The sequence below is a fragment of the Colletes latitarsis genome, chromosome 3, assembly GCF_051014445.1.
Source record: "Colletes latitarsis isolate SP2378_abdomen chromosome 3, iyColLati1, whole genome shotgun sequence".
NCBI lineage: Eukaryota > Metazoa > Arthropoda > Insecta > Hymenoptera > Colletidae > Colletes > Colletes latitarsis.
Genome location: NC_135136.1, coordinates 35860182 through 35873608, shown reverse-complemented (window position 1 = coordinate 35873608; position 13427 = coordinate 35860182). Strand labels below are relative to the sequence as shown.

Below are 13427 nucleotides of genomic sequence, written 5' to 3'. Positions count from 1 at the left end.
ACCGATGGCTCAGGTATGATTATAGAGCCGTGTACTTTTCGCAATGACCGTGGCACAGTGAATTGTGAAACTTCCTATGACGGACAATCATTTTTCAATGGCTTGGTGCCCATTGCGACACGCGCCATCATGCAAGATTGAAAATTCAAGATGAAATTGTTCGTCCCTTCGATCGACTCTATCCATTTAATTTACTCCATGAAATCCGTTTATCTGGTAATTATGCTACTCAATAAAAATGAATTGAACGAAACACAGAGTACCCACAGATTGGGGGGTGAAAATTTAAACTTTCGATCTTTTGGTAATCATCTTAAACGATAATAAAAAGTTCTGAGTTTTCCATTGCAATCGTAATACAAGTAGAGAATTTTAGGTAGCACAAACCTTTACTTTTCTTATATTTTATTTACTGAAATTAAAATAATTTTTTATACGACTACATTTATTTCACGCCTGGACTTTTCAAATTCGAAGTACCTAATTTACCAAAAATAAAGAACAATGCTGTTGATTGCCAAGGCCTTCGAAAATACCTGCAAGGGTTTATAATGCCGCCCCTATGAACGTCTGCTAGCAATATTCATACCTGGAGAAAGTAATTAAGCAAGAAACGAAGACTATGTAAGTTATTGTCTCGAATGTGCATTGTTTCTGTCGAACACCTGCATGTTCAGTGTTAATATCTTTTCCTGAATAGCGACGACTGTGCCATAAACCTATAACACAGTGTTTAGGATCTCAATGTACGCAGAATGTTCTGTTACTCGAGGTACAATCGAGGAGAGGGAACGAAATTTTTTCATACGAAGCTTCGTTTTCAAGAAAATCAAGTTAATAAAACGTCGATGCAATAAGTAGAAACAGTGAGTAATGAACAGACGCGTCAGCCAAATAGTATTCGATCTTATCTTAATTGCAATGTTTTTCTTCGAGACCAGAACTTTGATTTTAAACAATTGTAAACTATATAATTTAAAATTTGTCTTAATACTTATTTTCGTAACTTCGCTAAGTCTTGTCACTCATATATGAATAACATAGTAATTAAAGTGTTTAGAAGATATTTGTATTGTTGGAAACCTTACATAATGAGAAAACGATACACAGAGTGTCGACTGCTAAGCACCAATCTCTCGTAATAACAAAAATGTATATAGAATCGGGAGATAAGATTAACCGATACGGATAAAGAACTGATTGATTACAAATAAAAAGGACGTAACAGATACGTCTCACGGTTGGAAGAACGCTGATTTTCAGGATGTAAACAATATTTTTGTGACTCGACGATTGCTAAATATTATTATTATGATAATTATTTCACGAGAATACGATAAATCGTGTAAACGATTGGCAAAGAAATAAACGTTTGAGGCAAAAGGGTCAGGAGAGCTCTTTGGAAAGCGTGGTGACATTTTATCGTCTCTGCTTTCTGGAAGTGAAACATGATCACAGAGAATTTGAAATCATGAAAAACGCTGATATTCGTTGCATAATGTACCGCGGAAATTGTGAAACTTCTTAGGTGTTTCTGGTCGAGCCAAAGGATTCGACAAAAATAGCACAAAATTCTTTAAAATCAAGTTAAAGTTTCTATAGAAAAAAAATACACCGATAATATATTACAGGATTTAAATAGATAAAACTATTGTAGGAATTGTCATGCAATAACATAGAATCCTCCGTGGTAGCGATCGTTGGACTTGCAAATAAGCAACCACGCGAGAGTTAAACGCTGCAATTTAATATCTCCGTGTTTCCCTTTGACAGGAAGGTTAAGTATGTAGACACATACGAATAAATACGTGGAATTATGGGACCCTATACGCGGAGTTTCTATTTGATCGAAGAAAAACTACAATTTTCAAATCCCAATACGAGCATGCGTGAGCTGACTTTTATCGTGTCGCATCCTTTACTCGCGAACAACGACGAAACGAGAATCTCGCCAACGGAACACATCCTGTTACAATAACGCGGTAAACATTGTCCTGCCTTTAAATTATATCGAATTCGATCTAAACTTTCGTTACAAAAACTCTTTTTTAATACTCTATCGCGAGAAGTTCTCATTAATACTTTCACGAAATAATAAACGGGGTTTGTAATCTTTTAAAAAATCTTATATGTACGAACGATTCAAATTTACAATATTTTTATATTGCACATCGCGGATCACTAACCAATAATTAACAGTTCGAATCATTGATACCGTACATCGTAAATCGATAATTATTTAGGACATGACGCCGGTGAATTTCTCGACGCATTAAATCGTTCGTACTTTCTATAAAGTTATCTTTCTTTTAAATAAATTTCGAATAACGTTCGAAAGGTGGGGTAAATTGTAACATTTACTGTTCGAGCAGATTTACGATACAGCGCGAGGCCTCTCAATTTCTTCGCAAATCACTCACAAACACAAAAACACGTTTATCCGAATCGCCAGAGGCTTGAATTATTGCTACTAATCCAGTTGGTTCGGTATATCAGTACTGGTCACGCGACAAATAGTCAAAGCGCATAAAACAAATACAACGAAAACGAAACCGAGTCCCGTATTACGAGATATGGTCTGTTTGTCGTAAATACGTGGTGGTAACTTTCACGAAACAAAGTTACACTTTCGAGAATTATTAATGCAACGCGTGAAGAAAAAAGGAGGGGAAAAAAGCGCGTCTCAGAAATGAGTTCCCCGTTAGCGTTGATCATCACTCGCTCTTAATAACACGCGTATCCTCGATCTGTTCGCGAGAAAATAAGATTTACGAGCGTTTCGTGCGTGGAAAGTCGAGAAAAATCATTTTCTTACTGATAGTCGATGACGTTCTGTTCTTTCAAGCGCGTCAAAAAACCTTTAAGTAAGTTGTTCTTTGTGAACTTTTGTTTTGATATGAAATGATATATTAAGGGATACGTACGAGATTTCAGAGAAATTAATGAAAGACATGATGCAATTGTGATATCATTCTTAAGTAGATCGTAAGTTGCAGATATTGATAAAGATTTTTGTTGGAAGGAGCATAATCTTTTGTATGAACATCAGTTTTCTATTTTTTGCAATCTAAAGGAAAATATTTTTGTTATGCCCTTATCAGAATTAATTGGCAAGAAGTTAATAAAATATTAATCCCAGAGTAAAAGTACTGAAAAAGCTATTTCACATAGCGAATGGAAACTTAAAAAGTAGAACAATGTTTTATTCATAAATATACTAAAAACTAATGTAAACTAACAATTTGAGAAAACTTTCCTTTAACTTTGAAGTATATTTAACGCACTATTTGCATGTGCCTATTTCAAACATGATCGTGGTTCTACCTTCGCTGAAACGAAGATTAAAATAGAATAGTACACTCGAATACTATTTCAGAGCCCTGATGGGAAATCACGTTAAACGAATGTGGTACCAAAATGAAATAACCTACTTACTAAAGTGTTCTTTTCGAATCTGCTTGTTGAAAGAATCATCGATCGTTGATGAAAAATTCTCTGTTTACATCCACGAAACGATATCCAGAATTAAAGTTTACAAAGTATTTCGAACCCTTGGACTATCAACGCGAACAATTTTCTATCGTTCCCACAGAATTTCGAGTTTTTCGTAGACTCTATCCGCGTGCAAATACATATCTTCGAACCATCTCGTTTTCTGCAGTGAAACTCGCGCTAAATATTCCACTTTCATGTATACCATAAACATCACGAGCCGTTAAGCATCGTATGAAATGAGATAATTTTCTACGCGATCACCGGCAGCTACAGAACAAACGATGACCCCGTGATACAGAAAAAAAAATAACGCTCGACTAGGACGCGTACAAATCGCTCGATTAAAAAGCAATTAACAGATCGCGTAGTAACTTCATCGCTCCTCGATCTGGTACCGCCAACGCATTGGTCGCGTAATTGCTCGACTAAACCTGTATCAATTAGCGAAACGATCGTCGGTATCGAAAACAAGTTTCCACCGTGCGTACTGTTTATATCACCGACGCGATAAATGTCTGTTTTCGGGCACTTTTGTCGCTCCATTTTCGAGAAAGAAAGTCGGGACAAATTTCAAAAATTATGAGATCACAGCAAAAGATTAGGAAAGAAAGTTATTGGGCAAATCGGAAATAGTTTTCTAACACGTAACAGCGTTTTACGCAAGCTTTATATGTCTGGAATTTATTTTAATAGTTTGTATTGAAATATACTCAATTCTTTTTTTAATACTGTAGGCGTCTTATTTTATATGTGCAAAGAAATTTTTCTGAGGTTCGACCAGCTTATTAGGGATCGTTGGTACAAGCAAACTATTTTATAAATAAAATTGTAAATATTTCGATTCATTTTGATGTAGTTTCTTTTTACATACTAATTTTTAAATATGTGTTTACTGCGAGCAATATAACAGGAAAAACCAATTACCTAAAACTGTATAAAAAATGTAAATGTATGACTGAAACATGATTAAATAAACTACAAAAAAGAATCACAACGTTGGGCGTAGCATTCGCCCTAAAAAAATTCATGAAAATTGCAAAATTTTGCAACTTCCACTCCTTAAGGGGAAATTTTTTTAAACGGCAACGAAAGGTTTCAACGGAGACCTCCGCGTTTTTGGGGCAACGAAAGATCTCTGGCGGGCATTTTAAAAAGTTTCACAGTCGAACAGGTTCGAGCTGGGTCGAGGAAGCTGTGAAAAGTCCAAATTCAGGACACGCCGAACGTATCGCGTGAAAGTTTTAGGCGACTCCTCCGGTGTACATCTAGCACGCTCCGCGAAGTGAAACCGCGCGGAGAGCTTTGTACGCGCCCGGTTGCTTATTACTCACGTTTAATCGAAGTTTATGCGCGGGATCGTTTTACCGTGCAAACACGGTCAACCGATATGAATGGCCGTTGCTCGAAGCCCGGGAGAATCGAGAAAAAGGCCACCATTCGTGGACAGTTTGCTCGTGGCCGATATCGTCTCTGTGCACAAGCCTCCGTTGCCCGGATGCAATTCGTCCTAATAATTAACGATTTCCCTCGCTAAGCTGACACTTTTTCTTCGATTATAAATTCAGTGCATCTCGCCGGAACGGAGCAGCCTCAACGCAGAGACGATAAAAACGAGGAACAACGTTCTCGTGCTTGCTACCCGCGCGATACGGTCTCGCCGACATTCGATGCTGATTCTTACCGATACAGTTTGTTCGATAATCCTTTCTCGTGACCCAGATCGAGACAATATTTTCAAAAATCGCTACAACGGTTCAATTTGTCCAAGAAAACCGCCAACATTCAGGTCTGCCTTCAGACCAGTACGAACGATCATTAAAATGAAAAACGATTTTGTGAAATAAGACCTCTGTCCCAGACATATTTTTTAAAATTATGCCTGGCGAATTTCTCGACAAAATGTAGCTGGTTAATGTGGAGATTAAAACGAAATTGGATACAAGAGTGTTAAATTTTAAGTAGAGTATTTAAGACCTTCGTATGTGTAAATATGTTTCAGAATATAAACCTTAAAAAGTAATTTCTCGAGAAAATGTAGTTAAAGTGGAGATTGATCGTTCAATCGTTTGAAAATAAAAATCAATGAACAGGATCGAGACGACTGACCGTAGAATTCTCTCACGAGTACGAACTCTCGTTTTCCATAGCAAATACTGTAAACTTTCCCGAACGAAACTGGCTACGATGGAGTCTTCGCTTCTTCGCGTATGTAGATTAATAAAATAGAGATTTATGAACGGGATTATTAAACCGGTCGAGACGACTAATTGTAGAACGCGACTCGTTAGCAAAAGTACGCGAACTTACGGGGAATGAAATTTATGGAGACGTGGCCAATCGGTTTTCATTCAATCCTCGTATTTCCGTATAATAAAATAAAGATTTATGAACAGGAACAGTGAATCGGTTGAAACGATTAATCACGGTAATTCTTTCCGCCTCGAGTCGTTCGTAAAAGCGTAAACTTACGTGGACCAAAGTTACGGAGACGAGGAAATATCGCTTTTCGTTGGATATTGGTGTGCGTATGTCCGTGTTTTCACCGATGAAATCTCACTGATGGCACTAAAATTAACGGACTCGCTGCAACACGCGATCCTCCGCATAGTTGTCCACCTGAATGCGTGTCACGCGTTCGACGAGAGTCGCTACGCGTTTCCCGGTATCTAATCGGTGAAACCCGCTATCGATGATCATCGACGTGTCATACGAATGCGCCACGATAAAAGGAACGCCTGTGCGATGAGAATCGGCACGCACGGGCCGTGGCGTCGAACCCAGCCGCGACCAGGTGCGTACAGACATTCAAATGGAAAACGCAACGGGGAAATAAAATACCGGCGATTTGCGTGCCGTGCTCGTTAAATTAATAAATTTTTACGGCCATACGAATGAACTTTCACGCGAAGACGAACGCATTTGCCTCGCGATCTCTCTAAATCAGCGACGTCCACTCGAGGACGCGTTCAACTTAAAACGCAATTTATCAGAACGATTTTTCGGAATTTTTTTAGGGGAAAACCGATGAAATATTTTTGTATTAAGTTTCAATACATATATTTAGATCTATCTTTAAAGAATATCCTCAATTTTTTGTGTGGAAAAATATTCAATACTTTAGAAGTTATGGTAATCTTAGCGAAGGTCCAATAATACCAAAAAGCTAGACATTAGGCAAAGCTTTAAATTCAAAGAATCTATTTTCTGTGTATTTTGTTTTTAACGTGCTAAAAAAGATAGTAAAAGGAAGATTTTTTTAAGGTTCTAGAGTAGAATACTCCTTTAAGTTAAGATTTTGAAAAAATATTCTAACTTAAATGTACTGCTTTTAACCCACTGACTTTATCTCGAGAAACTCTCTAACAAGTTGAATCTGTTGATTGTATCAGAGATATACAAATTTATTATTTGATGTATCCACTTCTTGGGTTCTCTTTGTTCTTTTTTTTCAAATATCTAATGGGGATAAATTGTACGAAATGAAAGTAAAACATTTAACGAGGACACCGGTCTGGGTAAAACGTTTAATCGCGTGCACGCGAGTACAAAAGACAGCGAGAATAACAGCGCGAAAGGCGGATTTGCGGGAAGAAGGAGAAACGTTTTGATACACCTAATGACCAGTATTATGCATACACCCACGGCTATCAAGCCATTATGGACAAAGCACGAGCAAAAGCCAGCGGTTCGTACGAAACATGGAAATAAATGGATGCTATTACAATTAATGTAAAGTAACCGTCGAGCGTTTCTTAGTTTCTAATTTCAAGCTTGCTCTCCCAGCGATTTATTTCGCTCGAATCTTTCCTATTACGAACACCGTAACCGTGAACGCGAGAAAATTTATTCGTACCGAATGATATTTACTTTTACCATTCAGAAAAATCAGATCGACTCCTTAAGTAAACAGTCGTGAATAATCGTTCCGAAAGAAAATTTAATATCTCTCGTTAAGTGGACGCCTGTACAATGCTTCGACAAATGTTGGTACTCGAATAAACCAGAGCAAAATCACGGAGAGAAAGCGAACGAATGCACTTGCCGAAAAAATCACATCGAGAAATGGCCTCCTGCGAAACATTGAATTTTTCATTATATTTGCTCAAAAAAAACATACAAGTCCTCTCGGTTTTATTGCAACACGAGATTATATTTTATCAACTAGTAAGTTGCTTTTCCTGAATAATCACAGTTACTCCCACTTGTATTCGTACACTGTAATGGTGATTCACTATAAGTGGAAAAAAACTTGTTGTTTATATTATTATACTTCTCTATCGGTTTTATAATTGGACATTACTACCAATTAATATTAACAATTAATATTAACATTTGGTAAAGAGAAGTGGACAAAGAAATTCATGAGAAATAAAACTATAAAAATAAAGAGAGAATTCATAAGTTTTTTTCCATTTATAGTAAGACGCCATTATGATGTACGAATACGAGTGAGGGGGAGTAACTGGTATAGTTGTGTTCTAAATATTAATTCTGTTCTGGGGTCTCTTTGAAAGGTTCCAGAGGCTTTTGCAGCTGCCGATGGAGGAGGGTGCGCAGATGCAGAACAGGAATCATAATTGCAAACAAAAGAAGCGGATATTCGGACTCACCTTGCTGCTTATGCGAGATACGAGTGTCTCGATGTGGCATTGCCATTCCAACGCACGTAGAAATAGCAGATGCCACCGACGTTCCAGAGATCTTGCGATTCGCAAAGCTTGTGGCGGTTCTCGTTGTTCTTGTTGCTTCTCTTGTTCCTGTTGTTGCTCCTGTTGTTGCTCCTGTTGTTGCTGTTCCTGCTGTTGCGTGCAAACTTTGTCGCCCAATTTTACAACCGAGCTGACGATACGACCGTGCGCCTCTATGTCTCGTTGGAGTACCTGAAAGCAAAAACAAAACAAGTTATTTTGGCTCGATACAAAATTGTAAAAAAGTGAAATTTACAATTAATAAAAATGGTATTCGATTCAACAGACGTTACGAGACCAGAAACACAAGGCAATGTGTATTAAATAATAATATATTTGTAATTTTAATGATTAGATACCGAATCTGAGAAGTTGCAAACGTGGATTTATTGTTAGAATTTCTGAGAATTCTTGAGAATCTGAAATCACCGTTAAATATTTTATAAAAGTTCCGAAAGTGTTCGCGATTACTTTAATGCGGGGACAACGAGAATTCTGTAGCGTTACCTAACAGTACTAAATTTACCGTGAATACAACTTTTCGCACTAGTTACCACAGACTTCATTTGCATGAAACTGGTGCGTTATTTTGTATACCGATGAATGGTAACAACGTAATAAATAACAAAGCTTCTCTGGTGCAGCATTGTTTCCCGTTGGCTTAATGCATAATTAACGTTTCGATCAAATCTTTGCACAATACTAGGCTATTAAAAGATCGAGGTCGTTTAACGTCGCGTCTCTTTTGCGAAGAGTTTTCGACAAAAAACGAACATCAAACAAAAACGTTGATCCTCCACTTAAAAATTGTTTGATATACGAAAATCCACTAGCTTGGATATCATTTTGAGGCATTGAAGGTCCCGAAAGAATTGTAAAATTTTGCTGTGCACGTTGCAGTGTCCATAAATTAAAGTTTAATTATAAAATACAGCAAATATATTCTCGTGCTTGCATTACCAAAATAATTTAGGCGATATCATTATATTTCAGACTCGAGTTTCGTGCACATTAGATGAATGTGCCATTCCAGGGGACATCGAGTGCCAAATTACTATCATTTTATCAATTCGAAAGCGTGTAAAATGAAGAAACTGGCTCACGGTTATTAAGTACACACAAGAATATTCGAAAGCGCCCGGAAGTCTAAATAAAGTTCAATTGATGGGCCTTAAATCACGTTTTGAGTAAGTACCGTTATCGGTGGGTGATCTTCGAAAGTCTTCTTTCACGCTGAGCCACAGAAGATTAAGTTATGCCTTTAAAAGCAATCACCGCAAGAAACACGATTAAAGCGTGCATTAAACTTCGTGGCTTGCATAGTAAATCAGACTGCGTCCCAAGTCGCTCAATTTTCACGCGAAACGACTTCGCACAATTTACTTCTAAACTAACATTCCGCGTACTTCGTATACAGTTTCAACGGGTTATTGATTTATTTAGTACGCCTGTAAATGACGGTATTTATTACACATTGCCCTGTACCGACATCTTTACGACTATTCCAATTTCTTGATGACTTTACGAACTAGAATCGTGTCTAAACTAAACTTTCGAGCGTCGTAAAACCCGGAACTACAATCTTCTGGAGTCGTAAAAATCTTTTCGTTCGTCGATATTAATGAAAAAATTAAAAGTTTTGGTTCTTTTATTACTTGAATAATTGAGTATTGATAATACATTTTGTTTCGAAGCGATCGATGTCTTTTAACCCTTTGCATTTATGATGTTTTTTTTATAGAAAATCAAGTCAAATTAAATGGTGCAATACTGGAACCAATTACTTTACACGATTGATATTTGTCTTGTAATCTTATAAAACTTATTTATTAAAAAAGGATTGAGCTTCTACATCTTATACTTTTTTAGATCGTACTGAAGAAGATCGTGTTTTCTGTCGCGAGTGTCTATTTGAAATATATTCCAATTCTGACGATGAATTAACGAAGGTTTCTCTGACGAGAGTGTCGACAAGGGGTCTCGTTAGAAATTTACTTCGACCAAAGAAAGAGTTTTCTGTCCACAAAGAACTAATGTTCTCTTCAGTCTTCGAAGAGCTAATGAAGTTATCGAACATCAAGAAAACCTGAACAACCATTTACATCCACGGTTTAACGATCTCGTTGAGCGATTGAACGTGACATTGCTGCAGTATTTAGCAATGTTTACTGCAGCCCATCCAACAGATTAGGATGACTGGATAATTGCTCCTTTCAGCTTGTCGTTACTCTTGTCATCAGACGGTACAACTTTCGCCATCGATGATTCTAACGTCTATATTGGAAAGCTGGAAAGAAAAGTGTTGAAACAGGGTTGTTTTATTACTAGTTGAGATATCGTATCGCATAACGACTAGCATCACGATAGTGAAGATACAATTTGTGGGAATTTCTTTCGTATCGTAAACATCGATCTGAATTCTTTAGAGCTTCTCACGATATCTTTAGGGATGTAATCCTCCAAAGGAAACTAAGAAATATGTCGCATACGAGCAGCAGATATTCCTAGCTTTGTTTTAATTCAAAGTTCTAACTCTATCTAAACAATTGTGAGGATCATTCTGGAGTATCTGATACCCAAATGAGTATAGAGTATCGACAGGTTCGATAATACCAAATATCTGGCGTATCGAATTCCATGTCGCCTGAGGTTTGCAGCAACATGCCCTACATTCCCGGGGATCAATTGTTTTAGGTCATGCAACACCGGGACCGTATGAAATCGGGTTCAACAACACGAAGTGTGTGCGGTATCGGGACCTACGACCCGGGAAACTTGGCATCAGGTTTCGCAACCCTGAAGGTCTGCCGTATTGGATTTCACCATTCTGCGAGTTTGCTGTAAACATGCCCTAAGACAGCCTCAGAGTATCGGAGCTCTCGAACCCGGAAGACCGTAACATCAGACGCAACCTCGAAGACTATTGACATTGAGGATGTACGCTGTTGAGTCTCAGAGAAATTTATTATACCGTTCTTCGCGCCTGAAACTATTCGCATCGAGTCCTAATATTCCTATTCCATAACTCTGAGTGTACAAAAGAAACAGAGATCAGTGATAATAATATTCGTAGCGATTTCGGTGCCTTTTATCTATCCCATTTTTTAAGAATTGTACTCTCGTTTTAATCCTCGTGTTGGATTCCTGAATCGTACGATTCGATGCCAAGAAAACAACACGCAAATGCGCTCGAGTTGTTACAAAAAAACAAGCAAACAGCATTTCTCAGCTGAGTAAGATCCTGTCGAACATATCGATCTCGACCGTTATGAGAGTCGATATTAATGGCACCAAAGTCGTGAAACCCAATACCAATCGGCCGCACTTTTACTCATTTTTCACTGCTGTCTTTTGCTTCCTCCTTTCGACGCACCGCCAGGTGAAATTCATCAATTCGAGGCGATTAATGAGCGGCAAATAAAAAACGAATCCGTCTCGGAGGAAGCCTGTGGCGAACGACGAAGGAAAGCGACTCTAAGCTCGCAGAAACTCACGCAGGCCTTCTTATGCGGCGTGAAGAACACCGTCAGACATGATTCCCAGTAAGAAGGAAGTATAAAGTAGGATTATGATTTTCCTGCCCACGGCGGGATTGAAACGAGCGATAAGAAACCACCGCACACCGTGCAGCCGCGTTCCTTTTTGCTCGCATTCTACTTTCCTATCCCGTGCATAATCATCGTTTGCACATAATCAACCGGCGTTTTTTTTTCTTCAACGAAATTAACGACGCGTATTCCGTGCGTCCGATTCGCCATTAAGGCGGGTATCCGCGTTCGAAACGTCATTTTTCGTACGAGTTTCAAGATTTATCGCGATATCAAAACTTTTTATACCAACAGAGGGGGAGGACGCTTTATAACAAATAAAAACAATCTGACAACAAAACCCCTATGCTTCCAAACACCACCAAACAAAATTCAAAACATCTTCGTTGAATAGTTTTTAATATATCCAAAATAAACCAACAGTTCTCTGTCAGTTTCACTTTGACAATCTTTATATTTTTAACCATTTTATTCAGCAAATTAAACGTATTATTAAATAAAAAGAATATCAAAAAGTTAATAGGTTTTATCGATCTCCATCTATAATTCGTGTGTCAGGTAAGAAAACATTAATTTATCAATCTATTAGTAGAACTTCAAATTTCAAAGAATTTTTCAATACGACACATACATTTGTGTTTCAAAAAAGTACACCAAAAAATTTGTGCAATTATCCCAAATATTATAAAATTCTTTATAAGATATTGGTAGCATTTTTCTAATAATTTACATCGTTTCTTCGGCAGATTAAACGATCTTTTTTAATTGATCTTAAAATAGTATTACTAAGAAATTTGGATGGTTGTTCGATCTGTACTTACATCTCTTGGCACGGTGTACGATTGCTTTTTTAACTGGTTCTATTTCTAGATTTTTCCTGAGATCATTTCTAATGCAATTCTCTTAATGTGGTCGGTTGCCACGACCCAGAGTTCAATCCCATACGTTCTGATTGACTTTATTGCCTGTACAGCTATTAAATATTTCCCATAAGGTGTATTAATGACATTTATCACAGCGTACGCGAACTGTCGAAGAAAATTTCTTTTCCACTTCTCGGGCACAAATTAATTAATTAAATGCCCATTAATTTCTCATATGTGTACATTTGAGAATCTTTTAAACGTTTTTTAAAAACAAACATCTGTTAAAGTTTTACTACCTGAATTTTCTAGTGAACTATTCGATACAACTTTCGTTGGAAACATTTTCTCATACGATAAATAGTTTACAAGAGAATTGAAGCGCTATAGTTGCCTGAATCGTCCTGGATATTGTAATATATTTGAGAGCTCAAGAATCCCACGCGCTCCGATTGTTATCGGTGTTTTTAGCGTAATATAACCATATTGTTTTCTAATTGCAATTTAATATTTCCGGATTTTCGAGACAAGAAAACTTAAAAAAGAAATCAACTTTTTTAAACCATCCAATAAGAATACCATCATATAACAAATTAAACAAGATCCTCGTCATTCTTTCGTGGTTTTATTTATTTTAATATTTTTTTAATATGCTAACAGACGAAAGCGAAAACTGAATTTAACACTAGATTGATTGCATATATTTTTTATATTGACTGTTACATTAAAATATAATTTTAAATGATACATACCATTGTATCAATCAAATTCAATATAAATTGATAACAAATAATATTTATGAGAATCTGAAATTCGTCAAATTGACGAGTTCT

The 13427-nt window shown here is 37.1% G+C and overlaps 1 protein-coding gene across 4 annotated transcripts in view; it reads right to left on the bottom strand.

Annotated features, from left to right (window-relative positions):
• Window positions 1-13427, bottom strand: part of LOC143340232 (uncharacterized) — a 150646-nt gene that overhangs the window by 74650 nt on the left and 62569 nt on the right. For all 4 annotated transcript variants that reach the window (XM_076761939.1, XM_076761936.1, XM_076761938.1 and 1 more), the window contains exon 7: window positions 8106-8375. In XM_076761939.1, coding sequence (XP_076618054.1) covers window positions 8106-8375 — 270 coding nt within the window. The remainder of the gene's footprint in view (window positions 1-8105; window positions 8376-13427) is intronic.